The sequence below is a fragment of the Cydia pomonella genome, chromosome 7, assembly GCF_033807575.1.
Source record: "Cydia pomonella isolate Wapato2018A chromosome 7, ilCydPomo1, whole genome shotgun sequence".
Lineage (NCBI taxonomy): Eukaryota > Metazoa > Arthropoda > Insecta > Lepidoptera > Tortricidae > Cydia > Cydia pomonella.
Window position 1 is genome coordinate 11887325 of NC_084709.1, and position 27424 is coordinate 11914748.

Here is a 27424-nt window from a genome sequence, read left to right on the forward strand (position 1 = left end):
TACCTATAAATCAATAATACATAATTATTACTATTTAAACATTTTGTGTGTTTTAATAATAAAAAAGTAATCGCTAAGTTCCCTCAAGCATAAAATTGCTTTTTTAATTGTTTATAAATAATTTTCATACATGCAAAACTTATAGTTATTTTTGAAGTGCATTTTAGACGTAATATATGCTCGTGATTTTTTTCTATCAAGCGATAGTCAAAAACTCAGGATTCGAATCGCTGACCGCGTAGCCAACAAAGCAAAACCAATCGTTAACGCTCCGTAGCGAACGAAACGCAACTGTCACTGTCGCACGAATATGGAAGAGTGATAGAGAGAGATGACTACGCTACGCTACGGAGCGTTAACGATTGGCACGTTGGCTACGCGGGGAAGTCCCTAGAGAAAGGCCTTAAGATTACTAACTAAATTTTTGGCAACCGTATTGTGATGTAAAAAAGCGATAGACTTTTCAGAAACTCCGTTCTCTGAGCATACTCCATCTTAAGAGACCAACAAACTCTATTACCCATTGGGTTTTCAACCATAACTAATCATTAGCAAATTCTGAATAGCCATAATAACACTGTAGGTAACTGCCATAGCTACAGAAACGTGCATATTGCATATGTAATTTCACTTTCGCATTATAATGCATGGGTCTGCAATGCAATATATGCAATGCATAGTAAATCGAGTAAAAGTCTATTCGAATTTAGATAATACAATTTTCATTGCTACTTAAATAATATTATGAATAGAAAATACAGGTATTTGTAGATTATTCTGCCTGTAAAAACACAGTACACGCTAAATTAGAATCCATCGTACGTTGTAAAAAAAAGCGGCCAAGTGCGAGTCGGACTCGCGCATGAAGGGTTCCGTACAATTTAAGACGTATTAAAAAAAAATCTTCTTACTAGATCTTGTTCAACATTTTACCACTTTGGACACACATTTTACCACTTTGGAAGTGTCTCTCGCGCAAACTATTCAGTTTAGAAAAAAATGATATTAGGAACCTAAATATCATTTTTGAAGACCTATCCATAGATACCTTACACGTATATGTTGATGAAAAAATTTTTTTTAAAATTTTATGACGTATTAAAAAAAACTACTCACTAGATCTCGTCCAAACCAATTTTCGGTGGAAGTTTGCATGGTAATATACACTCGGCGTCACGGAAATCGCACACCCACCGATTTTTGTTTCAAGCGAATATAGCTCTTATAATATCTATTATACTGTATCAATATTAATATCATTTAAAAGCACAATTAATAAGCTTTAAATCATGAATAAAGCATTTTCTGAAAAAATTATAATAATCACGAAATTATGGCGTTCTGAAAGAACACCTAGAATACGCGTTGTAAGGGTCGCTAGTTGGGTTACCTTGGGTAGGTATAAAAGGGGGGTAAAAGTGAAATATGGGTCATTCGGTATCCGAAGTTGACACAGGTCACACCGGAACAACTGGAGAAAGAAAACACCCCAAGAAATGGATACCACGGAAGCAGTAGCAGCTCAAACAGTAGCCCTGGTGGAATCAGGAATGACGAAGTCTGCGGTTGCTCGGCAGCTCAACATAAGCCGTTTCCGAGTTCTCCGAGCAGTTCATCGATTCCAGAGAACTGGAAACTTCACCAGGAAGCCCGGATCCGGAGGACAGCGCTGCACTTCCGAGAGAGACGACCGCTTTATTGTGTCGTCTTCTTTGCGGAACCGTTTCACCAACGCTGTTCAGCTGCAGCAGCAGCTACGAGCAGATCGGAGAACCGTTGTGAGCGTCTCTACAGTAAGAAGAAGGTTGCGGGAGAAGAAGATCATGCCCCATAGAGCGGCTATGGGTCCCAAATTGACAGCAGAGCATCGGCGAATCAGACGTGAGTTTGCTCGCGAACACAAGGATTGGACGGTCGACCAGTGGAAGGCTGTCCTCTTCTCCGATGAGACCAGGGTGTGTCTTTTCTGCAACGATAGGTGCAGAAGGGTGTACAGGAGGCAAGGGGAACGTTATTCACGGGCATGTCTTGAAGAAACCGTCGGATACGGAGGAGGATCCTGCATGTTCTGGGGTGGCATTTCCCTCGCCGGCAAAACCGAGCTCGTCTGTGTCTCCCGCACTGGTGGTGGTCGAGGCCAGGGATCCATGACTGCTCATCGGTACATCACGGAGATCCTGGAGGACCATGTGGTTCCATACGCCGAATTTGTCGGTCCCGGCTTCACATTCATGCAGGATAACGCCCGCTCCCACACAGCGTTGATTGTTCGGGACTACCTTGATCAGGTTGGGATCACCGTTATGCAGTGGCCAGCAAGGAGTCCGGACCTGAATCCCATCGAACACCTTTGGGATCAGCTAAAACGGAAGGTGCGGTCACGTGATCCTGCACCGGCGACTCTGGAACAGCTTCGAGATGCCGTCATTGAGGAGTGGGAAGCTATTCCTCAAGAGCACATCGTAACGCTCGTGAAGTCCATGAGGGCTCGCATGGTGGCAGTAATTAAGGCCAAAGGAGGGAACACTAGGTTTTAAGTTTAGTTTTAGCCATTTGTGTTCCAATATTTGTTGATTTTATTGTGTTTTAATTTGTTGATTTTTTTGCATGAATATACGATTTTTGTTTCTGATTAAAAAGTTTTTTTTTTTTAACTCTTTAGTAACTTTTGATTTTTTTTTAAATGAAGGGTTAAATTATCTTTAAAATGAACCCACACACTCATACTTTACCTTCAACAACATAAGGTCTATAACGGCTTGAATCAAAAACCCGTGGGTGTGCGATTTCCGTGACGCCGAGTGTATATCATATATTTTTTTTAGATTTTTCATTCTGTTATTTTAGAAGTTACAGGGGGGGGGACACTTTTTTTCACTTTGGAAGGTTCTCTCGCGCAAACTATTCAGTTTAGAAAAAAATGATATTAGAAACCTTAATATCATTTTTGAAGACCTATCCATAGATACCCCACACGTATGGGTATGATGAAAAAAAAATTTTTTTTTTTAATTTCATGACGTATTAAAAAAAAACTACTTACTAGATCTCGTTCAAACCAATTTTCGGTGGAAGTTTACATGGCAATGTACATCATATATTTTTTTTAGATTTTTCATTCTGTTATTTTAGAAGTTACGGGGGGGGGGGGGGACACACATTTTACCACTTTGGAAGTGTCTCTCGCGCAAACTATTCATTTTAGAAAAAAATGATATTAGAAACTGTAACCGGGACTCGGGAGCGATGGGGCGAGATGTAAAACCACAATGTGCACGGATATCTTTTATTGATACCAACCACGGTCAGAGTAAGGTACACTTATAATTTATGCGCCGAGTACTAAAGTAACGATACGGGAGCCGTTTTGTGTCACCTAGTAGTCGGTAGATCGTAACTAGTGAGCCGGGACTCCGTCAACACTAGTAACTAATCTGCTGAAGAAAGATAACATACAAAATCAGCAAGCCTACTTATGAAATCTGAGTCGAACAGTCGTTAGCGTGTTCTAACTCGACGCCTGCGCCATCTATTGGTGGTGGATGAAAGTTTCCGTAAGGTGTAGTTGCGCTACTCGGTGCAGGATGGTGTTACTAGTACGTCGTTCTAGGTGATTGGTGTCACATATTCTCCCCCTCTATCCACGACGACGTCTCGGCGAGTAGGATAGGATGTTGGTTTTATTTGCGTTTGTTGGTAGCCTTGGTAGTTGCCTTCCTAGGCCTTCCTCTCTTCCGTATAGGCTGTAGGGGTTCCGGTAAGACTGGGTCATTCCCTTTGAATGGAGTGAGTGCTGAAGTACTACAAATATTGTGTGTACAGTCCGATCACAAATTTTGACTGGAACCGTAATAGACATAACTTCTTCTCGACGTTTCAAACCGTCTGCCATAGATATATTAGCAGTTTGCGTAGCAAAACTACATTGTCTTTGCTTTAAACATTTGTACAGTTGGTAGGAAGCCACACTAGATTTAGCGCCGGGGTCGACGAATGCAGTGCCAATAACATCAAAGATGGCAATTCCAACCTGCATTCTCGGGCGGGCGTCTAAGTTAATGTCTAGCGCGCAAAAGCCAGTTTTCTCCAACTTGACTGGTTGAGCTTCTTTACACTTAGGGCATTTGCTTCTTGTGTAACCAGGCATTCCGCACCCATAGCAGTAGAGAGTCGACATACTTGGTGAAGGCGCTTGGGTAGACTCGGCTTTAAGTTCTTTAGGAGGGTGGTGACCCTGTCCAGTCTGTCCACTCATTTGCTTCAGTCTTTTTCGACATTCCTCGACGGTATGGCCTGTGGCACGACAGTAGTCGCAGCGCTGTTTCTTTTTGCTCAGCCCAGTTTGGTTTTCGCTTTGGCCAGTAGACGACACCGATGAAGACTTCTCACGTAGCACCTGTTCAACATTTCTAGCAGCAGTTAGCAGCTGGTCGAATGTCGTCACTGAGTCACGTGGTATCCTCTCGCGTATATTAATATGCAACTGGCCATGAATAGCATCTATTTGTAGTTCCTCTGTCAAACCCGGTGAACGTAGCTGAGTCAACAGGGCTCTGTTCTTTGCAATAAATGTCTCTGTCAGCATGTCTGCCGGTTGCTTGCGTGAAGACACTTCCTGGAATATTTGGACGCCAGATATTTTTGGTGCAAACGCGTGACGCAGTCTTGCCTCAAAGTCGGTCCAACAGGTAATACTATCTTTTACTCCTTGCCACCATGTCGAAGCTTCACCTTTCAACACCAAAGGAAGACTCATAATAGCAGCTTCGTCCGACATGTCATTAACTTTTTTATAGACTGATGCGGCTGATAAGAACTCTTCCAGGCGAATGGATTCTCTAGTGCCGTCGTAGGAAAATGACACGTTAGCAAATGATGCCGTTGTAGTCTTGACACCACCAGTTGCAGCTTGCAGGGCAGCAGCTGTAAGTGACGTCACCAATTGCTGTAGCTGCTCCGTAGACATGGATATGTGAGCCATCTTCTTTTTACTCGAAGGTACGTGAAGTTTACGTGGTCTCAACCCCACTCTCAGCGTAGGTCTCGATTTGGGTGTGTTCGAGGGTTCGTTTTCAGAATCCGCCAGCTTGGTTGACTTCGGCCGAACGTTGATGCGCCAGATGTAACCGGGACTCGGGAGCGATGGGGCGAGATGTAAAACCACAATGTGCACGGATATCTTTTATTGATACCAACCACGGTCAGAGTAAGGTACACTTATAATTTATGCGCCGAGTACTAAAGTAACGATACGGGAGCCGTTTTGCGTCACCTAGTAGTCGGTAGATCGTAACTAGTGAGCCGGGACTCCGTCAACACTAGTAACTAATCTGCTGAAGAAAGATAACATACAAAATCAGCAAGCCTACTTATGAAATCTGAGTCGAACAGTCGTTAGCGTGTTCTAACTCGACGCCTGCGCCATCTATTGGTGGTGGATGAAAGTTTCCGTAAGGTGTAGTTGCGCTACTCGGTGCAGGATGGTGTTACTAGTACGTCGTTCTAGGTGATTGGTGTCACAAAACCTCAATATCATTTTTGAAGAACTATCCATAGATACCCCACACGTATGGGTTTGATGAAAAAAGATTTTTTGAGTTTCAGTTCTAAGTATGGGGAACCCCCAAAATGTATTGTTTTTTTTCTATTTTTGTGTAAACATCCTAATGCGGTTCATAGAATACATCTACTTACCAAGTTTGAACAGTACAGCTCTTATAGGTAGTTTCGGAAAAAAGTGGCTGTGACAGAATCGGACAGACAGACGGACATGACGAATCTATAAGGGTTCCGTTTTTTGCCATTTGGCTACGGAACCCTAAAAACACATTATTACGAGCAAGATACGCCTTGGCCCTTAGGTAATTAGGTCCACTGACTCATAGCCTCGGACTAATAATCCACTTTTAAATTAATTAAATTAAATTAATTATCATTTATTTTCAGGCAACTATGGCCCATATATACATACCTTACAGACTAACATACATACAATAATAAAAATCTGAAAATATAAATATCATCTAGACGACGCAGTTTTCGGTTGCGCCACCTGTTCTGGTGCGGGATTCGGCAGATTCCCACGAAACCGCCGAAATATCACACCTTTCGGCCAGAAGTCCGCGCTCGCGATGGTTTCTAGCAGCATTTTAATATCACAAACTTCGTTGAGCTTACTTGACACTTAATAAGTATTAGGCTTTTTAGATGTCTCAATGTCAACATACTAACAAACTGATTCTCTACTAATTTAGTATGCCTGAATAATCCTCGGTACAATCGGCTACAAAAATGTCCACTATATAAACGCACTGAACTTGTTTCATGTTTCACTCAGTAGGGACTAAGTTGGTGTCAGGATATTTTTAGATATAGCAGCAGAAGTATGCAGTTAAGCAAAGTAGGTACCCAAGGAACTAATAAGGAAAGATATCGGAGAATATCGGAGTTCACAAATATCTGAACACGCCTCTATTGTCAATCCATTAAAGTGCTTGTTCAAATATTTGTGAACACCTTCCTTGGCCGCTGCGATATATCTGATGGCGACTGTACAAAATAAATTTGTGACCGAATCATACCTCTGCTGCTGACTGTACGGAAGTTGCAGCTGCTCACATGGTTACCTACCCGTTGTGGCTACCTATATTATCACTAGTGACTCTGAGCTATAGACCTCGCGAGCATAGCTTTAAACTTAATAAATGTATGGCTTCACCACTTTCTGAGTCGACAAGAACATCTATTTGATTAGTGAACTTGATCACAAAACTTCACGAAAATCGGTTGAGAATTTTGACCTGTAGAGGAGAATATCCGGACATACGAAAGAATTTTTGCCCAAGTTAAATGGAGACCGTCACTAACTTTCGGTCAATTATTTTTGCAGCTGACATTTGTCCTGACTTTGTTTATCTCAGAGCACTCAAAACTTACAACAATTGATCGCGATCGCGAATGGAGTTATCGAAATTGCGCAACGTTTTGATTTATTAAGCAACAGCATTGTCAGGCTCTCAGGCGTTGAAAGTACACTTTCACCCATAGCGTTTTGTATGAGCGCCTGATCTGAGGTGATGTTTTCACCGAAATTTTATTGTATACGCACGTCTTTACGCGTTTATATAATTAACAAAGTCTAATACAAGGCTTTTGATCACGGTACCCCCGGGGAATAAGGCAACTAAAATTAAAATTTCGCTAATTATTTGTAAAACGAGCATTCGGTCGATTTGTTGTTAAATGCTTCATGTGCCTACCTACTTCGGGAATACAACCTTCTAGTTAGCTTAGAAATGTATTGGCCTTATACTAATTATTCAAATAATTACTTTCTGGTTCAACTCCCTCAACTATTCCCAAAGTAAAGACGATTTCTAATAAATATTGTCGGGATGTTGAGGATTAGAGATGTTGGATTTTGTTTATGGAACTTTTTTATCTTAGAAGCTAAGCCATGAACTAAAATTCATTCTAATAGGTATTGGATTTGTAAAGTTTAAATTGAAGAAAGTTAAACTGTTCAGTCTCTTCATTTAGTTATTATTTTCCTTTTCCAGGACTCAATGTCTGAGCTGCGCGAACTGTGCTACCCGGGCACGGACGTGCTTCTCCTGTGCTTCTCTGTAGTCCGACCCGAGACCTTCCGCTCCGTAGCGGAGCGGTGGACGCGCGCTGTCGCCGCCGTCAACGCCCCGCTGCTGCTGATCGGCACGCAGAGCGATCTAGCGCTCGATCCAAGAGTCCTGCAGACTTTGAGGGTGAGTTTCACTGGGAAATGTCTCAAAACTCGAGAACCCAACATCATTGTATACATAGTGGGTTAGTGTGAAGGCCGGCTGGGTGAAGCTAGGTTGAAGGCTGTGTTTTATTCAGAAATGTCTGATGAATTCTAATCAGTCCATCTCCTTATTATAGCAGTGAAGCCAGAAAATCGGGCACGGTGACAGGTAATTCGGGGTTATGAGGGGTCATCACCCCTATCTTATTTTCTACACAAACTAAAACAGTCTTAGCCATACAGTTTCCGACAAGCAGCAAGTAAATTCGTATTGTACGAAGGGTCGGCCTGAAAACCAGCGTTGTAGTAGGTAAGCCTGCTGCAACACATGCTGAGGTTCGCTCCTTTTTAGCATCATAATTTTAAAAGTTTAGTTATCTACATGTAAACATAAATTTGTGCCTAATTAAGTTTCATTTTAAGGCTTGTAATGTTTTGTAGTATTGCCTGTAAACATGTTTCAATGTGGTGTTAAATAAATAAATTCTATGTCTATGTCTATGTCTTCTAGATAAATCATTTGTACTCATCGAATCCTGTTGCCAAACAAAGTTTTGGTATTAACAGTTTTATTTTGTATTTTCAGAGTCGAGGCGAGCACGTTGTCACGGATGTAGAAGCGAAGGCTTTGGCGGCGAAAATAAATGCGACGTACATCGAGACTTCAGCCAAGACGCGCAAAAATTTGAAAGACGCTTTTGACGCCGCCATATTGGCGGGGTTACCAGTACTTCAAAGTAAAAGACCCTTTTGGAAGAAACTGCTTTGTATAAATTGAATAGTTATCTAAATAACTGTTGATTAATTAATTGTTAAAGACTTATATTTGTATATCATGAGTTGTGAATGAATTAATACGAAACAATGTGTGATTTTGCAAGGAGTATGAAGACTTTAAATTATATTTCTAATTACCTAGTGTTCTGTTCCTGAATTATTATTTGTAACTAAATAATTAATGGACGTGCTAGGTGACCCTTTTTTAAACCTTTGTGTTTGATGTAATTTCACGTAACTATGATTTAATGAACAAGTATTGTGATGAACAAAAACATTAATACAAGTGCCTTATGATTATTAGAAATTCTATAGATATTATTTGTAAATTAGTTTTCAAAAGTAGTGCATTATAAATAAAACTAGAGCAACTAAATCATTTCGTGATAGAAACTGCTCTTTAACCACAGGTAGTGCTTTAAGCGTCTATTATACCGATAAATATGTATTTTATTTAATAATGTATAATGTACCTACTGTGGTTGCAATGAAATGCGGCTAGTTTAAATTTATTCCAATAACTTTACGACTCTTCTAGGTATTATAAAGTTGTACAGTTGATTTATTTAAAAGCATTAAATATACTTGTGTTGCTATGCTAGGGATGTACATAGTTCACTTACTGTATTAATGTTAATGTTGTTTTATACTCAACACGAACTGATAATTATATTTTTATTAGAACATTAATAATCGTGGTTTTCTTTGCAAACATTCTTAGTAATCAAGTCCCAAACATACATAATTATTAAGGCTAGTCCAGACGGGAACAATTTTTCGCCAATCTGATTGAATTGTATGATCAAATCAGGTCGTGCGGACGCAAGAATTCCGATTTGTGACGCATTCGCGTTTTCAATTTAGAGCGCTCAAATATCACCACATATCTAAAATTTGGTGATTAAATTGGAAATTGAGGCCAATTTATTTTCTATTCAAATCGGTCGATTTGATCATCCCGTCTGGACTGGCCTTTACTCAAGTTTCACGATTAGGAAGTGTAGTTGAATTCAGTTTGTAAACTACAAACTACCATTGCTCAGTAATCACTACACTATACTGCTCGCGTCGCAATGGTCCCAATGAAAGTTCCTTCAAGTCTCTTTTAGATGGACTTACCTAATTAAAAAAATACTGATGAAATATGTTTTTACCGTACTTTTATGACTTAAATGTTACAATTCTAAATAAATTATATTTTACCTGTGGAAACTTGGCTTACTGTTTCTATTTCGCAATCCATTTTGTTACTCTAGCTGTAAATTTTCCTAAGAATTAAAATAAAATGAATAAATGTGCTAAACTTCCAAGAAATGTCAACATACATTTTACGTGAGCGCTACTCATACAATATGAACTGTCATAGGGACCATCATTCGACGCGAGACATATAAAATATCGCATCCGATCAGAAATTCACTTCTGAGGGCTGAGGGCCTACCGCGAACCACGTTCGACGTGTTACCTCCCTATCACACTTACGTACGAATTTACAAGTGCGACAGAGAGGCAACACGTCGAAAGTGGTTTGCGGTAGGCCTCCTGCTTGCGTTGTACTTTGCATAGTTGTAGCGTATCTTAAACTACTTAAATATTTTTTTTAGAGTAATTTCTTTTTTTTTTCATCATTATATAGACTACATTATTTGTCGGGCTCTGTGTACGAGGGCTGGTCCAAATGTTGTTAGTTGCTCCGGCTCTACTCATGCGATTACAATATTATTTATACGATTGTGCGGGATATTTCAATGCTAATTATGGCCATGATTTTTGAACTAATGCGAACAGTTTTTTTATTAAGTATGTACATATTTATATACCCTGCACAAAGTTCCATCCCTCTGTTACCCCGTGGGGGTGAAAAACACCCGATTAACCCCAAAACTGTTTTATTTATTTTTTCCTAAACTATAAAAGTGATGAATTTAAAATTTTGTACAAATATTAATGAGACTAAAGGCTATATGTAAAAAATATGATTCTCTTAACCGTTTAAATTCTTGTAAAAAAAAATCACCTGTATAACAAGTTTGGCTCATGGTACACACACCATTTTTTTTTCAAATATGAATCGATTTATATTCTACATCATACAAAAGTTTCATCGACCTAGCCCAGAAGGAACATTACGAAATTATTATGAATTGACTCTTTGGTGCCAACTCCTAACCTAACCCTTTAAATTATTGTAAAAAAACATCCTGTATAATAAGTTCGGCTACTACTACTAAACTTTTGTATGATGTAGAATATAAATTGATCATATTTGACAAAAAAAAATGGTGTGTGTACCATGAGCCAAACTTGTTATCCTGTATACTACCTATATGATTATTTTTTTTTTTACAAGAATTTAAACGGTTAAGAGAATGATTTTTTTTTTAACATATAGCCTTTAGTCTCATTAATATTTGTACAAAATTTGGAATTCGTCAATTTCAAAGTTTAGGAAAAAATAGATAAAACAGTTATGGGGTTAATCGGGTGTTTTTCAACCCCAGGGGGTTACAGAGGGATGAGACTTTGTGCAGGGTATTACCTCCTCAAAAGCACTCAAAAACGCTGGGGGCAATTTTTCTTAGGTTATCCTGCTATACCCTTTAATAATGTTTACTCAATCACTTTAATAACGTTTACTCAATCAAAACGATTTTTACGTAATAAATCGGACAGACAGATGGATATGACGAATCTATAAGGGTTCCGTTTTTTGCCATTTGGCTACGGAACCCTAAAAACGGTCGAGATTTTTAATTAGCAGCACCTTATAAGCGAATTACTTATTTTTAAACAAATAGGTACTGTTTATAAAATGACAGCACATATGGAGTTTCAATTACTGATGCTTAGGCTACGACACGTCGAGGTAAAAACAATATTAAAAAAAAAATCATTGCGTTTTCTAAAAATGTATTTATACTATTTCAATAATTACTGAAAGATAAATGGTATACAGAATATTGTAATCGCATGAGTAGAGCTGGAGCAACTAACAACTTTCGCATACCCGCCCTCGTATTGAAGTACCTACAGTGCTACCCTTAACTCTGTGTACTCCCTAAGTCTACTTACATCGCTTTATAAGAAAACTAGGACCATATTTTCTTTGCACTAGATGCGTATAGTTGAAGCAAGTAAATCGGTCATTGCTCCGCTCCGTGTGCAATGATATTGTAAATGTTGCCAACCTGAAAATCTAATGTTATTACAGGCAACAACGTGCCTGTTGGCTGTCAGTGTCAAAGTCATTCATGACTGTTGTGTGATTTGTGGGCAATAGAGCGATTCTTGTTTTCCTGTGTATTCACTTTAAATTAAGTAAAATTATACGTGTAAATTTATAAAGAACGATGACCGAAAGCCAGCATTACACGGATATCGATATATCAGACGTCATCGACGACACAGAACAGTATGCGGACACGGAACAATACATTGATACTGAAATAAACTCCGAACCCATTGAAAGTGAGATTCTGCAAGAATCCGAGCTAGTTAGCTCTGAAGAACACGTGGAAAAGAAGCCTCAGAGTGCGAGGAGTGAGGTTGTGAAGGCCACAAGATTACCTATAGCGAGGATTAAAAATATAATGAAGCAGGACCCAGACGTAAGCGTCATTAGTGCTGATGCTGCGTTCTTAGTGACGAAAGCTACGGTAAGAAAAATATCCAACAAATTTTAAAAGGTTTCTTCTAAATGTATTAGAATATTATCTAATCTACTTTGTCCGTGAAAATTACATATCTTCAGCAAGTTTAGCGAGTTAAAAAAAAAATGAAAAACTAATTTATTATTGCACACACAAACATGGGTTCAACAGTGGGGAATAAACACTAAGTTGAGGTTGCATGCATACAGCAATACTTTTATAATAAACCATTTGAACAGGGGGTATACTCTTGGCTCGTCTCAGTCGTTTTTTGTCACGTTCTTAAATTCGTCCGTTTCTGCTTTTGTAACCCATTCTTCATTCGTCACTGTCGATATTTGGCTATTTCTTATTCCGGCTTAGTTCGGTATTCGTCAACATCATCTTTCGGCTTGTTCAATGTTAGTCTATATTGTTTTTAGACTCACTCTTTATTTGTCTTGTCGTTTTTGGGACTATTCTAAGTTCGTGTTTTTCTTATTTCGCCTCTTTAGTAATTTATATATTTCTTTGTTGAACACATTCTCTGTTTATCTCTTTCGATATTCGCCCCACTCACTATTTTTCTTTATTTTTATTAAGTTTCTTGTTTATGGCTTCCTTCATTACTAATACCCAACGGTACGCTAGGAAAAGACAAACAGCAAACATGACCAAAGATGACAAAGACTTCCAGCTTAAGTGACGAATGCAGAATAAGATGAATTAAGAACTTGCCAAAACTCGAATAGGACCAACAACGAACGTGCCGTGAAAAAAATACGAATAACGAGTGAGTCTAAAAACAACATAGACTAACATTGAACATGCCTAAAGATGATGTTGACGAATACCGAACTAAGCCGGAATAAGAAATAGCCAAATATCGACAGTGACGAATGAAGAATGGGTGACGAAAGCAGAAAGGGACGAATTTAAGAACGTGACAAAAAACGACTGAGACGAGCCAAGAGTATACCGAACAGGGGTCCCTAAACTAGGCATAGCCTGTATCTTGGGCAACCAGTTAATGAATTAAAAACTAGAGAATTATGCCTAAAAATATAGATACTACTATTTAACCTTAGCTACTAGGGATTTTCGTTAGTCAGTGTCTCAGTCAAGTTATCTCTCAATAGGCGGGTCCACCAAGAGCGAGCATACACACAAAGCAATTTCCTCACGCACAAATCGACCAGTGTAGACTTGCCTCAGCCGGTTTGTGCTTGAGGAAATTGCCATGCGTGTATGCTCGCTGTGTGGACCTGCCTATTGATGCATCTCTGAAGCACATGTTGTTTGATGCAAAGCCAATGAAGGGCATAGGCGAAGGTACCCTTGAGCTGTTCCCATTTATCCATTAAAACAAAAATATTGCTTTGTTATTCTGCTAAATAATAATGTGCTAATTTTCATTAACACATTCACTGCCGGGAACTCGCCTGGTGGGCGCTCGTGAACTTTGTTCAGATGCCGGTAAACCCGCTGGGCGGGTTGTTTTGTATGCAGCTATAGACCACCGGTTTGGGTAGTGCGCCGTTTTTTGTCTGGCAGTGAATGTGTTGAGTGCTTACCTATTATAGCAAATTTTTGCATGAAATTAATATTTCTTGTAACAGCTAGAAATAATTAAGTACAACAATAGGGGTGTGAAAACAGTTGAATGTTACCTCATCACCATTGTTACAGATTTTTGCATCTCACTTACGCTTGCATGGTAGGGAGGCTGGTCAAGTTATAAATATGGCTGACCAGTCAGGACAGTTAATTCTGTTGGACACCAGACCGAACATCTCCTGATGATGCCTTTCAGAGAGGTCAAACATGTGTCTAGTTTTGCACATTTTAAGTACGTAATAAAGTAAATATTGATGACCGGTCTGTCCTAGTGGGTAGTGACCCTGCCTATGAAGCCGATAGTCGCGGGTTCGAATCCCGGTAAGGGCATATATTTGTGTCTGAGTCATGGGTGTTTTCTATGTACCTTAAATATTTATGTATTATACTCATGCAAAATAGGCGCCAGTCGTGGAAAATCGCCCGTATTACAATTTACAATACAATATGTATTATATTTATCGTTATCTGGGTACCCACAACACAAGCCTTCTTGAGCTTACTGTGGGGCTTACAAGGAAGGGTACCCAACTGTCCGACTCCGATTTGATTCATTTTGATATATGTTATAGAGTAGTCTAAAATAACGGACACGTATTTTTTTTAGCTGCCGCAACTGAACCTGTTAGGAGAAAATGGCCTTCAAAGTACTAAATCTTCTAACTCCTATAGAAAGTGATGCTCAAGCAACTTGCTAGTTAATGGCTGGTTTGAGTATATGTTTGAAAGCAGCAAAAAATAATGAGCATGTGTTTTGTTATATCTGCTTAAACTCAAGTTTTCCTAAAAAAATACCTGTCTTTATGTGTCTGTTTGTGTGTGTTGTTTTGTGCTTGTGTTTCTTAGAGCATGTAAGATGTATTATCTGTTGGTAATCCTAAATAAATAAAATAAAATAAACTTTAGCGATAAGATATTATAAAACTTCGAATGTCGATTTTTTTTGGAAAATATGAGTTTTAGCCGATATAACAAAACACGTGCTCATTATTTTTTGCTGCTTTCAAACATATACTAGTATTTTGAAGGCCATTTCCTCCTAACAGGTTGAGTTTGGGCAGCTAAAAAAAAATACGTGTCCGTTATTTTAGACTACTCTATAACATATATCAAAATGAATCAAATCGGAGTCGGACAGTTGGGTACCCTTCCTTGTTAGTCAATTTGTGTAAGAGTGTCCATATATTTATTTATTATTATTTATATATTGGGCTAGCACTGATTGACTAGTATGTTTATAATTTTCAGATTAAGAATGCAATATTTATGTTTTAACGCAATTTGAATTTCTGCAAAGTAACACCAGAATCTATCAATTACCCATCACTAGATGGAAACCAAGAAAAACAAATGTTGTTTCTCCTGTTTCAAAAGGACGAAAAACTAGCAACGAACCCATGCTAGTTTTTGGTTTTCAATAATATTCCATTAATCCATTTCCAACAAAGATTTTTACATAACTTTTGCCTGTACTTCTGATAATTGGTTTAACTGAAAAAAAGGTAATTTTGTTTGTTCCAGGAGCTATTTCTAGAAACAATAGTCAAAGAAACATACAACACATCAACTAAGAAGAAGAAGATAATTACCAAGAAGGATTTAGACTACGTCATAAATATGGTGGACTGCTTGTGTTTCTTAGAGGGTGCTATGGATTTCTAATATCAGTTTAAGAGTTATTATGGTTAATAATGTTGTTAACTGTACTTATTATTTCCAAGGAAAGTAAAGCTAGAATACTGTAAGTAATTGTTAAAAATAATTAAGGATTAAATTAAATCAAACTACAACTATTTGCTATAATTTTATTACCACTATAAATACTGTCCTAAGTGTAGGATATAATTTAGGTTTCTTATTGTCTAAGTAATATATGGGAACATTTGATCATGATAAATAGTCAGGTTGATGTTTATACTAGGATGTGTGGTACCCAGATGAGAGATTGGAGCGCCACAGCACTGTGAGGTGCCACAGTAAATCTGGACTTGATCACCTTTTGTCTGTAACACAAATAAAAAATATATTTATAAAAAATATATTGTGATTAAACCTTTTTAGGGTTCCGTAGCCAAATGACAAAAAACGGAACCCTTATAGATTCGTCATGTCCGTCTGTCTGTCCGATTATGTCACAGCCACTTTTTTCCGAAACTATAAGAGCTATATACTGTTCAAACTTGGTAAGTAGATGTATTTTATGAACCGCATTAAGATTTTTACACAAAAATAGAAAAAAAAAACAATAAATTTTGGGGGTTCCCCATACTTAGAACTGAAACTTAAAAAATCTTTTTTCATCAAACCCATACGTGTGGGGTATCTATGGATAGGTCTTCAAAAATGAGATTGAGGTTTCTAATATAATTTTTTTCTAAATTGAATAGTTTGCGCGAGAGACACTTCCAAAGTGGAAAAATGTGTCCCCCCCCTGTAACTTCTAAAATAACAGAATAAAAAATCTAAAAAAATATATGATACACATTACCATGCAAACTTCCACCGAAAATTGGTTTGAACGAGATCTAGTAAGTAGTTTTTTTAATACGTCATAAATGGTACGGAACCCTTCACGGGCCAGTCCGACTCGCACTTGGCCGCTTTTTTTATATCTTTATTGAGAAGATGAGGGGTTTCGTCACTGCTCCACTCTTGTGATGAATGAGATCTACATTATTACCTACACCAAAGATACATTGTTTGAGTAAGATATGTATAATCCGTTTCCTGTTTAGCTTTTTGTCAAACCATGGAACCTCAGGAGGCTGACATTGAACTTTTTAGGTACCAAATTCCTTTAGCAAGAGATAGCTCATTAAAATATATATATATTCATTTATTAGTATTAAGCATACATTGTCATAAATATTACAGCTACACAATAATCATTACACTCGATTTATTAATCTGGAAAATATTTACAGTATAACATTAAACAATAAATAGTCCTTCCAAAGCTGCCTGCAACTAATCTTGACTTTAAATACATAGTACTTTGCTGTGTACTGGTAGACAAGTATACCAGTTATTCAGGGTTTGCCGCTCGGTCAGCCTTATGGAGTGAGCACACTATTACTTCTTATTTCTCTATGACTATAGGTATTTTTATAGTTTGTGACTCGCACAAATACAATGGTGTATTTGCCATTGGTGGCAATGAGATATGCCTGTTGTTTCTGAAAAACCTAGTGCTTAGACAATGTATTTGGATTAAGTAAGCTATATTTAATTAAAAGCTAGGATCATACCCTTTTTCTAGCGCACTGTTGACGCCTGAAGCCTTAACCTCCAGCAGCGACGGAAGGAGTCTGATAGACGACAGGTCTACGGCTTGCTCCTCATCTGACAAGTTAACTACACCCACCACCGCACGGGAGCCGGCTTTCAGTCTGAAAGTTAGGTTAGGTTAAATAATGGGAAATACTTATTTTATTTTAGTTTTAGAAAAATATTATCAAAAGGCAATTGCACATGAAATTTAGGGATCTGAAGAAAAGACCAAAAACTTGTGATGCAGGTAAAGTTTCAGCAAAATCAATTGAATGTATTGAAATATATAAACTATCGAAAACGCCTGGGTTCTTTGAAGGTTCTTCATATTTTGATGCGCTGGGATTCTAAGGGTGAATTTTAGACAAGGTGCAAACAGATACGAAGTACCTGGCAACGACCAGCACGTGTTCGCCGAGCGCACGGGTCTCCAGGTCTCCTGAGCGCACGGCTCTGGTCTTCTTCAGAGCCACCACGTCTTTGTAGAACTGTCAGGAGAAAAGAATTAAAGCTATATTTGTTGGAAGGAAAATTGAGGTTTTTTAACCGATGATCACTTCACTTGCAAGATAATAAAAAATTTTAAAGTACTCTTGACATGCGACACCCAAAAGCGCTGATCGTTTAAGAATTTTCTGAGCTAATCCTTAAGGCGCGGTGTATAGTAAAATGCGCTATTTTTAAATCGATATTTACAAGCTTGTACAAAGATTTCATCGATTATTTTCTAGTATGTATAACTTCAGTCCTTGAACTAGCCGTATGCTTGTCAGAAACACGAGGGCTCATCTTTTTCTCGATAGATTATCGCTTTGAAAATATGGTTAGAATTGTGTCTATTCCGATATTTTAGAAGTACTATGACGAATATCAATATGAAATTTACTTCATTCGATAGCTTTTAAGTAACTCTATGATTTTGCTTGTCATTTTATCGGTGCGTTAAATTTTTCATTCATAATTATGAATTCAACGTTTTGTCTACTAAACGTTACCCTGCGCGGCAATACCGTCAGTACGCCAGTACGCCCGTGACCACTGTCAGCGTCGGACCTGTGCTAGTTTAGCGGACGTTACATAAAATGGATAATCACACTATAAATACACAAATATGTTATACACACAATGTTTTTATCACACTTACGAAGAAAAACTAAAGTTTAAGCTACTTGATTCCTAAATACGGTGACATTTCAGACATCCGTCCGTCATATTATGTTTTTTGACAAGTTTTACACACGCATCATCCGGCATTCAGCCACGATTAACCAAAGATTGAAATGGTGCCTTGCAACCGAGTTAAACACTCTACTTTTCATTTTTAATACGAGGAAAGTAAAAGTAAAAAAAACACGGCTAAATATAAACTTCAGTAGTATTTCGTAAGATTTAGGTAAAACATAATTATTTATGGAATGGGCAGTTAATTATCAGAATGGAAATGATACATCAAATCCATTTAAAATCAAAATTTGAAATGCTTATCGTAAAAAAAGAAACAAACGTACTAAGAACGTACAGTGCTGTAGACTCTCTCTAGAGCAGTAACTTTTCTGCACTCTTTTGAAAACAACAAAGACCCACTTTCGGAGCATGAGAAATGATAAAATATTTTAAATGGCTATGCAGTAATAAGCAAATTGAATACCTATTTTTAAACGTAAACAAATAAATCAATTCGCTTGTTTAATTTATATCAGTCATTATATTGGAACAGCTTCAATTTTAACACATACAGGATGCAGGAGATATACTGGATTCAAATATGTGGGAGTGCTTAGTGAAAGATACCATATCACGACTTTTAGTTTGCGAGTTACATGCGTTTTTGTGGATGCGTAATAGTTTTGTGTTATATAGCCTGTTCCGTTAAGTCTTTATACAAGAACTTCTGCTGAATTTGGATTTCTGATTTATTAACTTTCATATTGTAATGTATCATGGTATACATATAAGACTTTATTCGCAACATTTATCAATTATTTGATTTTGTAAGGTGAGCAGGAGCGATATTTACCCTTTAAGTCCCATACAAAATTTTCGCAGTTCGGATATATTTGTACCTTTCGCCAATATTTTTATTTCACTGGTTAATTATTCTGTAAATTCAAGAATATCACTAAATTCCATTTTTGTTAGTGCTAAACATAAAACCCTTTGTACAAGTTTGGTAAAATTATATGAATAAGTACTTTTATAGCATGCTATTTCTAATTTGTATGAATAATGGTGACATTTTATTTCTTTTTTCTAGTATAAATTTCGATGACATTCTGCCGCCAATTTCAGGTCTCAGCAATGATTTTACCTTCTTCTTTGAAACCTTGGCCCTTGTTATGTCTTTGTGATGTGCTTTTATCTTTAAAGTGGCGGGGCCCCGTTGGGTGTTCAGCGCGGATTTAGAGAATATTACAAATTCAACTATTTAAGCTTATCTATGTATAACAGTATATATTGAAGCATATATTGTTAGAAGTTATGTCTTTGTGATATGCTTTTACTATTTTTCCTGCCAATACAAAATATTAGTGGAAAATCGATTGAAAATTTCACAAAAGATATTTTCCTCATTTTTGTATTAGGGTGCGTATGTGTAATATGTATGTATTAAAATGGTTTATTTTGAAATGAATCACTAGTCAAGGCCTATAAAATATCCCTTCAAGTGGCGGCAGCGAATAACGTGAAAAGTAGAAAAGTGGCGGGGCCCCGTTGGGTGTTCAGCGCGGATTTAGAGAATATTACAAATTCAACTATTTAAGCTTATCTATGTATAACATAGTATATATTGAAGCATATATCGTTAGAATAAGCATCAAATACGGTGTTCGAATAGAACAATTAAATTATTGTATGTATGTAATTATATATTTTATTGTACATAGAAATAAAAACACGAAAAACACGGTTACAGAGTAAATTAAATACAACAAAGGCGAACTTATCCCTGTATGGGATCTCTTCCAGTTAACCTTTGAGGAAATGAGAATTGTAATGTTTATGCATTTCGCCACACGCACCTAACTAATTAAACCTAGCAACAGTGACAGGTGGCCGACAGCTTACTGGCTTTCGCATCGACCCGTGAGTGGTGGGCCGCCATTTGAAGGGATAAATAACATAGTTATAGATAAAATAATTTTGTTCATCGGAAAGTTTTGTATATTAATGTGTTCTTGTAAAAAACATTCCGGAACAGGTCTTAATTATACTTCGTTCTACAGGAAAATAACACTTATCGAGACAATTCTAACAACCTCAAACGCAATTAGGTTGCGATGTTTTTACACAGAGTTTCTATGGCCACCTCCTCTCTCAATCATCAGATCAGTTCGATGGTACCATAATATTTCATTGTCACCCTACTTACATATGTTTGCAGATTTTCAACTTCATCTGACCTCCTCAACCTCAGTGGGTCAAATATACTTGTAATATTTGATTAGAGACAGAGTAGACAGACAATAGACTGCTTCTGTATTAGACATTAATTAAAGTCAGCCAATTATACCCATTACTATATAACTTCGAAGTAGAAGTGCGTTTTTTAAAACTTTAAATAATATGTAATAATAGCAATTTTCTCGACTTTTGCATTGAAAGTTTATAATCGTCGTCAATTCAAAAAATAATAAAGAAATACATAGTCGTTACAGTTAGAGTCATGGTTCTTTCTTGTGAAGATAGCAAGTTTTATCTACTTTTTGGAGCTACATAATATATGCTTATGCATACCTTATGCTTTTGTTTTGTGTTATCTCAATACCTGCAAAAAAATCTACCTTTCCACATTCACTCCCACAAATTACTTACCTTTGCTAGTATTCTTCCTTTTTTCAATACTTGCACGAAATTGACATCTATTGCATTTTTAAGGTCAACTAAGTTTTGAATAGGTATCTATATATGATTTAAAACAGACAGTTGTAACTTTTGTCTGAATTAGTAAGTAATATTTATTCGTCAGAAAATTATTTGGTATCATTTTACTAGGTTATCAGTTTGCCGCGGTATACTTTAGTATTGTATATAATTATCTAATTTTTAATTTCATTGAGTAAAAATCATAATCGATATAAATTTCCGGAAAAGATCCCAGAACTAACAAACCAGAATACGGATGGCGTCAGAATAAGGACGTAGGCATTCTGCGGGCGCGGCGCGCGGGGCGCCCGCCTGCTTGCTCTGCCACTTCGTCTGCTTCACCCCCTCAAAAACCTAAAATCCGACTATAAGAGCGCCTTAACACAGACGCCGCATAAAATAACCAAGGTAGTAAGTTAAACTCTGTTTGATGCTCAATTGTCCTAATGATTCTAGTTAGGAAAACAAAATGCAAAGTTGACCAACATTACATAATACTTAATAAAAGTCCTGCTGTTTAAGCGGTCTTACCTTATAATGGCTCTTGGGCTCTCTCATCTCCCTTTCCAAGTTAACCTCTCTATAGTTACTAGCGATAGGCAACCAAGTCTTGCCGTCAGTGTCAGAGAATCCTGCGTTCTTCCCGCCGTTCCAGTGGTACGGCGTGCGGTTGGGGTCCCGAGAGTGGCTGGCGTAGTTGATAGGGTCCTCGGTGTTGCAGGCTTGAGGGTCTACGGTGTCCTCCCATGAGATGTAGCCGTCGGTCATACCGATCTCTTCGCCCTAAATTATTTATGAATACTGTTAGAAGTTAAAAACGAAACGGCTTACATAAAAAAAGAAAAGGAGCTAAAGAATATCTAGATGCGTCACGTGGTGCATAAATATCGCATACATATTACCTATATACTTCAAGTAAGGCGCGTTTTAGTTATCTATTACTTTCGTACTTGGTAGGTGAGTGTGACTCCCGGCAAAATCAGCGCGAGAAGGTTCATAGCGTCGATGCGATCTGTGCCCTGACGATTAGCTACACGGCTCTGATCGTGATTTCCATTCTGAAAGAAAAAACAATTAGTTTCTTTAACTTTGAGAAGTTGTCTAAACAATGCCTAATCTGGATAAGACGTTTTCTGATGACTCAGGAATTTGCCAATCTATATTTTGCATCTCATTTCCCCACAAACCATTACATACACATCTGCAGCAATAGAAGTTTATAACTCACCACCCAGTTCGCAGGTTGTCCCGCAGGCATATACGTCATCCACTTATCAATTATCACTTTAATATCCTTAGCATTGGAAGTATTTTTAACATCGCCCAGAAAGCTGAAATTGAAGGGGATAGAGCCGTTTCTTTTTCCATCGCCGTAATACCTAAAAAGATAAACAATTCATTTAATATTTACTAGCTACATCTTAAGAAAATCTGCCAGCTTGAAACTGTAAAATTAAAATGTCATTGGCCTAAATCGAATACTTAACATATACTAATATCTTATTATTATAATAATAAACTATATCTTAAACTTGACATATACGCTTCGCGCTAATAAACTAGGGGCTACTCTGCCGCCCCTGCAGTTCAGACAGTGCACGCTCCCTATCCAAACTATAGTTGATAGTTTCGCCGACACTCGTCCTAAACGACGTTCCTTTTTCCTAAACTACATGAAATTAAATCATTACTATCATGTTCTAAGCAAAACTATGTTTTACTACCTCAGCATAAGGTTCAAGTCGGCGTAGGCCTCCGTCATCATGATCTTGTACTCGCCATCGTTGTAGAAATAGTCGTCGAGTACGTCGCGCCAGTCGTACACCACGGAGTAGGTCTCGTCCAGGTTCTGGGTGTAGATGTGGTGTAGGTAGCCGTAGTCGTCCGGACCGGAGTTAGGGTCGCCTGTAGCATAGTCATTTCGGTAGGTAACTTTTTCTTAAATACGAAGTTGGATTTTCTAGCCTTAGGCATTGTTATCGTATAACGATTTACGACTAATACCATCAGTTAACCTTTTGACCGCCACCGTCGCCTATAGCCGACATCTGAAATACTTGCCAAGAACGCCAACGACGGCTACAGCCGACAGTTTCGCCAATGCAATAGGGACTAACGCGGGACTCCGTAAAGTTCAATTTCGTTTAAATAATCGTGATCGTCTGCGTCCGGGGCACGGCAAGTTCCTTCGCTGTCTGGCGTTCAAGAGGTTAATAGAATCACTTAACCCTATAACCACTTAGAATTATTCATCGAGCGTGCTCGTGTCGGCGCCGGTACAAAGTTACACGAAGTCTTGTCTTATTAATCAGACTGCAACGAAATGAGCTGGATATTGACGATATTGTATGTCTTATATATCAGACTACGGCGGTTAAAAGGTTAATACAGTAGAAGTATTCTAACGAGAACTCCACTGGATACTGATAAAGCCCGTAGGTTAGAATATTTTCTATATTGAAGAAAACAGAGGTTGAAATATCTAATTCACGATAAAAAACAGTTCGTTTCCACATGTAAAAATGGTCATAATTTTTCTAACCTGTCATGCTAAATGGCAGCACTAGGACCTAAGAAATCAGGTCCGGCGTCAGGCGTCTATTAATGCGCTTGTTATTCAAAACGCTCATTGTCACAGTGAAGTCCTAGGTTACATTTTAATCCTTGTATATAAAAAATGATTAATCGGAGGACGATTCTAATTTAGCAATTTGTTATGATCGCGTTGGTAATTGGCGCGCATCTCACGCACAACTTTCACTTCATTTTGTATTCACTAATCAAGGTCTTATCAAAACCAGTTCAAAACAAGATGTTAAATCTCGTTTGACGTATACGTAGTAATGTTTAGAATTTGTACATAATATAGAATATGTTACCTGAGAGTGGTTCGTCAGGGTACTGTCCGCCGAAATCCGCCGGGTCCACTTCATACATCATGTTCACAGCGTCCACGCGGAATCCGGACACGCCTTTGTCGAGCCAGAAGCGAAGCACATCCTGTAAACAAACCGCAAAAATAAGGTATACACTCAATAGTGTTAACTTGGTATGAAAGCATCTAAATATGCGATTGCGCTTCTAACAAGTATGCCACTATTTACCAAAATAATCCACGCGAGAAGTTATCTAGCTTTTTAAAACATCTGAACCTATCTGAACGCACCATTATCAACACAGTATTTTGACAAGAAGCAAGCCGACTCATACCTTTTTCTCCACATAAAACTTATTTTAATACTTAACCACGTTAATTGATCATAAACCTTATTGCAACGAGAGAAGATCTGCCGACGATCAGTTAAGTGTTGCTGTTAGTACCTTCATTTCCTCCCGGACCTTGGGCTCGCGGTAGTTGAGGTCGGGCTGGCCGACCACGAACTGGTGCAGGTAGAACTGCTGCCGGTCTTCATTGTACTCCCAGGCGCTCTTGCGGAACACGCTGACCTGTACGGTAATATTTCATTCAATATTTTTAGATTTTTTCGTAACGTCATTGTCCAAGGAGGAAAGAAAGAAAACTGTGTGTTCCGTCGTCCCCTATTCTGTTAAATATGAAAATACTTGTTGAAAGCATATATCCAACTTTTATAGGAATTGCGTAAGAAATAAAATTCAAACCCAGTTATTCGGTGGCAGCGGGTGATCGGGATCGTCAGGGTTTGGTCTGCCATCAGCCCATATGTAGTAATTGTCGTAGCCGTCCTGTCGCTTGCAGGACTTGACGAACCACTCGCTCTCGTTTCCTGTGTGGTTGGGCACGTAGTCAAGAACTACCTTTATGCCTGAAAAAAAAACTTTAGATAGGTAAATTCTATTGAAAACACATGAAGTTGTAGCATGTCATAGCGCATTTTAGTAGATCAGGTGACCGCAAACGCAATCGGTATTAAGCTAATCAGTCGTCTAATTTTAGGATAAGATAAGTCTCTTGTTACAAGAACCTCGGGATATTTTTAGACGAGTTTTGACGGTTGATCAGTTACGGATTTAACCAGCTGATACAAACCCGTATCTACTTAATATAACTTAATAATCGCCTTCCTTATGAAAATGTTCCAAACCAGATTTTTTCGTAGTTTTTATAAGCTGTTTCCATAATGGGGGCCATATATACAACATTTCTTCTAACAAAATGTACCACTACTGTCCTTTGGACAACGGGACAGTATAACTGTTCCAAACCAGATTTTTTCGTAGTTTTTATAAGCTGTTTCCATAATGGGGGCCATATATACAACATTTCTTCTAACAAAATGTACCACTACTGTCCTTTGGACAACGGGACAGTATAACAACACCAATAAGTTGATCCAAACATTTGCATACCTAGTAAGTAATAGTACAACATAAAGCCAGTGAAAATTAGCTTTGTTTGTCTACCATGGAGATGTCAGAAGATTGCTCAGTAAATTGATACGCGCCGGAAAACCCAGTTTAACTTAACAACGCGACACCTCGTAATGAGGTTTTTTACCCGCGGGACTGTTTGATAGCATTTTCTTAACCTTGACTATTTTATCTGTTCCTATGTTTTACAACCTTGACTTTGAAGATGTAAATATGGTACGAGTGTTGAATTGATCCAACGTCACGATTTTACATATTATACGAGTCTCAGGTGATTCATTGGTAGAAAATGATTTTTATGGAATCATTACTAACGTCAGAAGCACATGCCGACGTACAGCGAGCTGCAAAATGTCATGAACACTTTATGAATAAATTAATTTATAATGTGGGCATGTACTTTTCCAGCTGGGTGTATATGGAATTTTTCGGCTGGGTGAGCTGCAAAACTGCATGTACACATTGTGAATGGAATTAACCCGTAATACGGCAATTCACTTTTGCAGCTGGGTGTAGCAAGTGCTGTGTAAATAGGTACTTGGCATTCTATGAGTGCCCTTTTCGCAAAGGTAGGTATACCTAAAACGTAATGTAGTTCCGTTTATGGCGCCTAACTAGTGTAGAATGGAGCAATCATTATTATTAGTGATGTCATAGCCAAAGCCATAAATATATTACTACTTTACAGCCTAGGGATTACTAGCGTATGTACAGTCAGCGTCAAATACTTCGTAGCAGTCAAAGTAGCCAAATAGTTCGGTACACCATACTAAATATATGGTGTACCGAACTATTTGGCTACTTTGGTTGCTACAAAATATTTGACGCTGACTGTACTAGAAGTCCCACCTAGCTTCTTGGTTCCAGCCATAAGGTTGTCGAAGTCTTTCATGATTTCAAACTTGGACGTGATAGTTATCATAGCCAAAGTGAAATGATTAATTGCCATAGACTGACGACTTACCTAGCTTCTTAGCCTCAACCATGAGGTTATCAAAGTCTTCCATGGTGCCGAACTCTGGTGCGATGGCGCGGTAGTCAGTGATGTCGTAGCCGAAATCGTACATGGGCGACTTGTAGATCGGCGACAGCCATATTGCGTCCACGCCGGTGTGGGCTAGGTAGCTCAGCTTGGAGGTTATGCCTGGAGGAAAAAAAAAAAACAAAACTATAAGAAATCTGGTTATCTTAGGTATATTGACTAAAAAAGGGCCTACTTTTTTAACATAACTCTTTTCTTGGCACAGTCTGCGATCTAATTGGTAAGACATTTTTAATGAACGTTCTATGATTACTACGAAGCGTTTAATTCCCTCCAGTAGAGAAGGAACTAGGTTTATATGGCCGTGAACATAACGTTTCTGTTAAAGTAGACGAAGTAAGAGAAGATCTTAGTTACGGGTACGTAACACTAATGGCAGTGATGGCTAACAAATTATGGCTAATGGTTGGCCAAAAACTATTAATTGCATACTTAACAAAAATAAAAACTCACTCCCATCCCCTATCTAAAACTGCGAAGGTAATTCAGAGCAGTATCATGCCAGTCCGCATCTGACGCTTCAACCACCGCCACTACGGCAACCAATACCACCGTAATCGCTATATATCATCGTGCCTTGTCTGCATATTGAATGCTGTTTGCCAAACTATAAGCATAGCGTACAATACAAACAAAAACTCACCATTTAAATCTCCAATCCCATCCCCATCGCTATCCTTAAAGCTGCGAGGATAAATCTGATAAATCAGGGCAGACTCATGCCAGTCCGCATCCGACGCGGCAGTCACCGCCACCACGGCAACCAACACCAAAGTAACCGCTCTCATCTTGCCTTGTCTGCGGACAGACTAAGTGAAGAGCCTCGATCGCCGGCCGTTAAATATGCTCCTGTTGTAAACACTTCATGTTGTTTACTGCGGCACTCAAGTGTTTCGGTATGTATCTATTATTTCAATTGTTTCCTAGATTATTATCGAGATTTGATTTTGAGGTGGGTTATGTCCCAGTAGGTCCTACATAACAATGTACTTTTTGTACGAAGTTGAACACTATTGCTTAAAATTACTGTACCGCTCTATATAACAATTTGGGATATATGTATATTGGAGATTTTGGAAAGCGCGTGTTGTATTT

At 38.2% G+C, this 27424-nt stretch overlaps 3 protein-coding genes across 4 annotated transcripts in view; 2 read left to right on the forward strand and 1 right to left on the reverse strand.

Annotated features, from left to right (window-relative positions):
• LOC133519829 (uncharacterized) overlaps window positions 1–8558 on the forward strand; it is a 51710-nt gene extending 43152 nt beyond the window's left edge. The window contains exons 3-4 of the mRNA XM_061853951.1: window positions 7560–7760; window positions 8367–8558. Of these exons, the coding sequence (XP_061709935.1) occupies window positions 7560–7760; window positions 8367–8558 (393 nt within the window). The remainder of the gene's footprint in view (window positions 1–7559; window positions 7761–8366) is intronic.
• A 3235-nt stretch (window positions 8559–11793) lies between these two features.
• Window positions 11794–15593, forward strand: LOC133519839 (DNA polymerase epsilon subunit 4). Of its 2 annotated transcripts, XM_061853968.1 has the most exons (3): window positions 11794–12213; window positions 13876–14035; window positions 15325–15453. In XM_061853968.1, exons 1-2 carry the CDS (start codon window positions 11908–11910, stop codon window positions 13984–13986), a joined length of 417 nt encoding a protein of 138 aa, XP_061709952.1. In that variant the 5' UTR covers window positions 11794–11907; the 3' UTR covers window positions 13987–14035; window positions 15325–15453. The 2 variants fall into 2 exon arrangements, with proteins under 2 accessions (XP_061709952.1, XP_061709951.1); XM_061853967.1 differs by lacking the exon at window positions 13876–14035 and having other exon boundaries at window positions 11796–12213; window positions 15325–15593.
• Window position 15594: 1 nt separating this feature from the next.
• LOC133519821 (maltase A1-like) lies at window positions 15595–27141 on the reverse strand. Its single transcript, XM_061853936.1, has 12 exons — window positions 26973–27141; window positions 26252–26431; window positions 24559–24722; window positions 24259–24384; window positions 23817–23937; window positions 22662–22842; window positions 22166–22316; window positions 21888–21995; window positions 21469–21720; window positions 17464–17561; window positions 17052–17192; window positions 15595–15806 (listed from the first exon to the last, which is right to left on the reverse strand). The coding sequence occupies exons 1-12, from the start codon at window positions 27115–27117 to the stop codon at window positions 15716–15718; spliced, it is 1758 nt and encodes a 585-aa protein (XP_061709920.1). The 5' UTR covers window positions 27118–27141; the 3' UTR covers window positions 15595–15715.
• Between the last annotated feature and the right edge of the window lie 283 nt (window positions 27142–27424).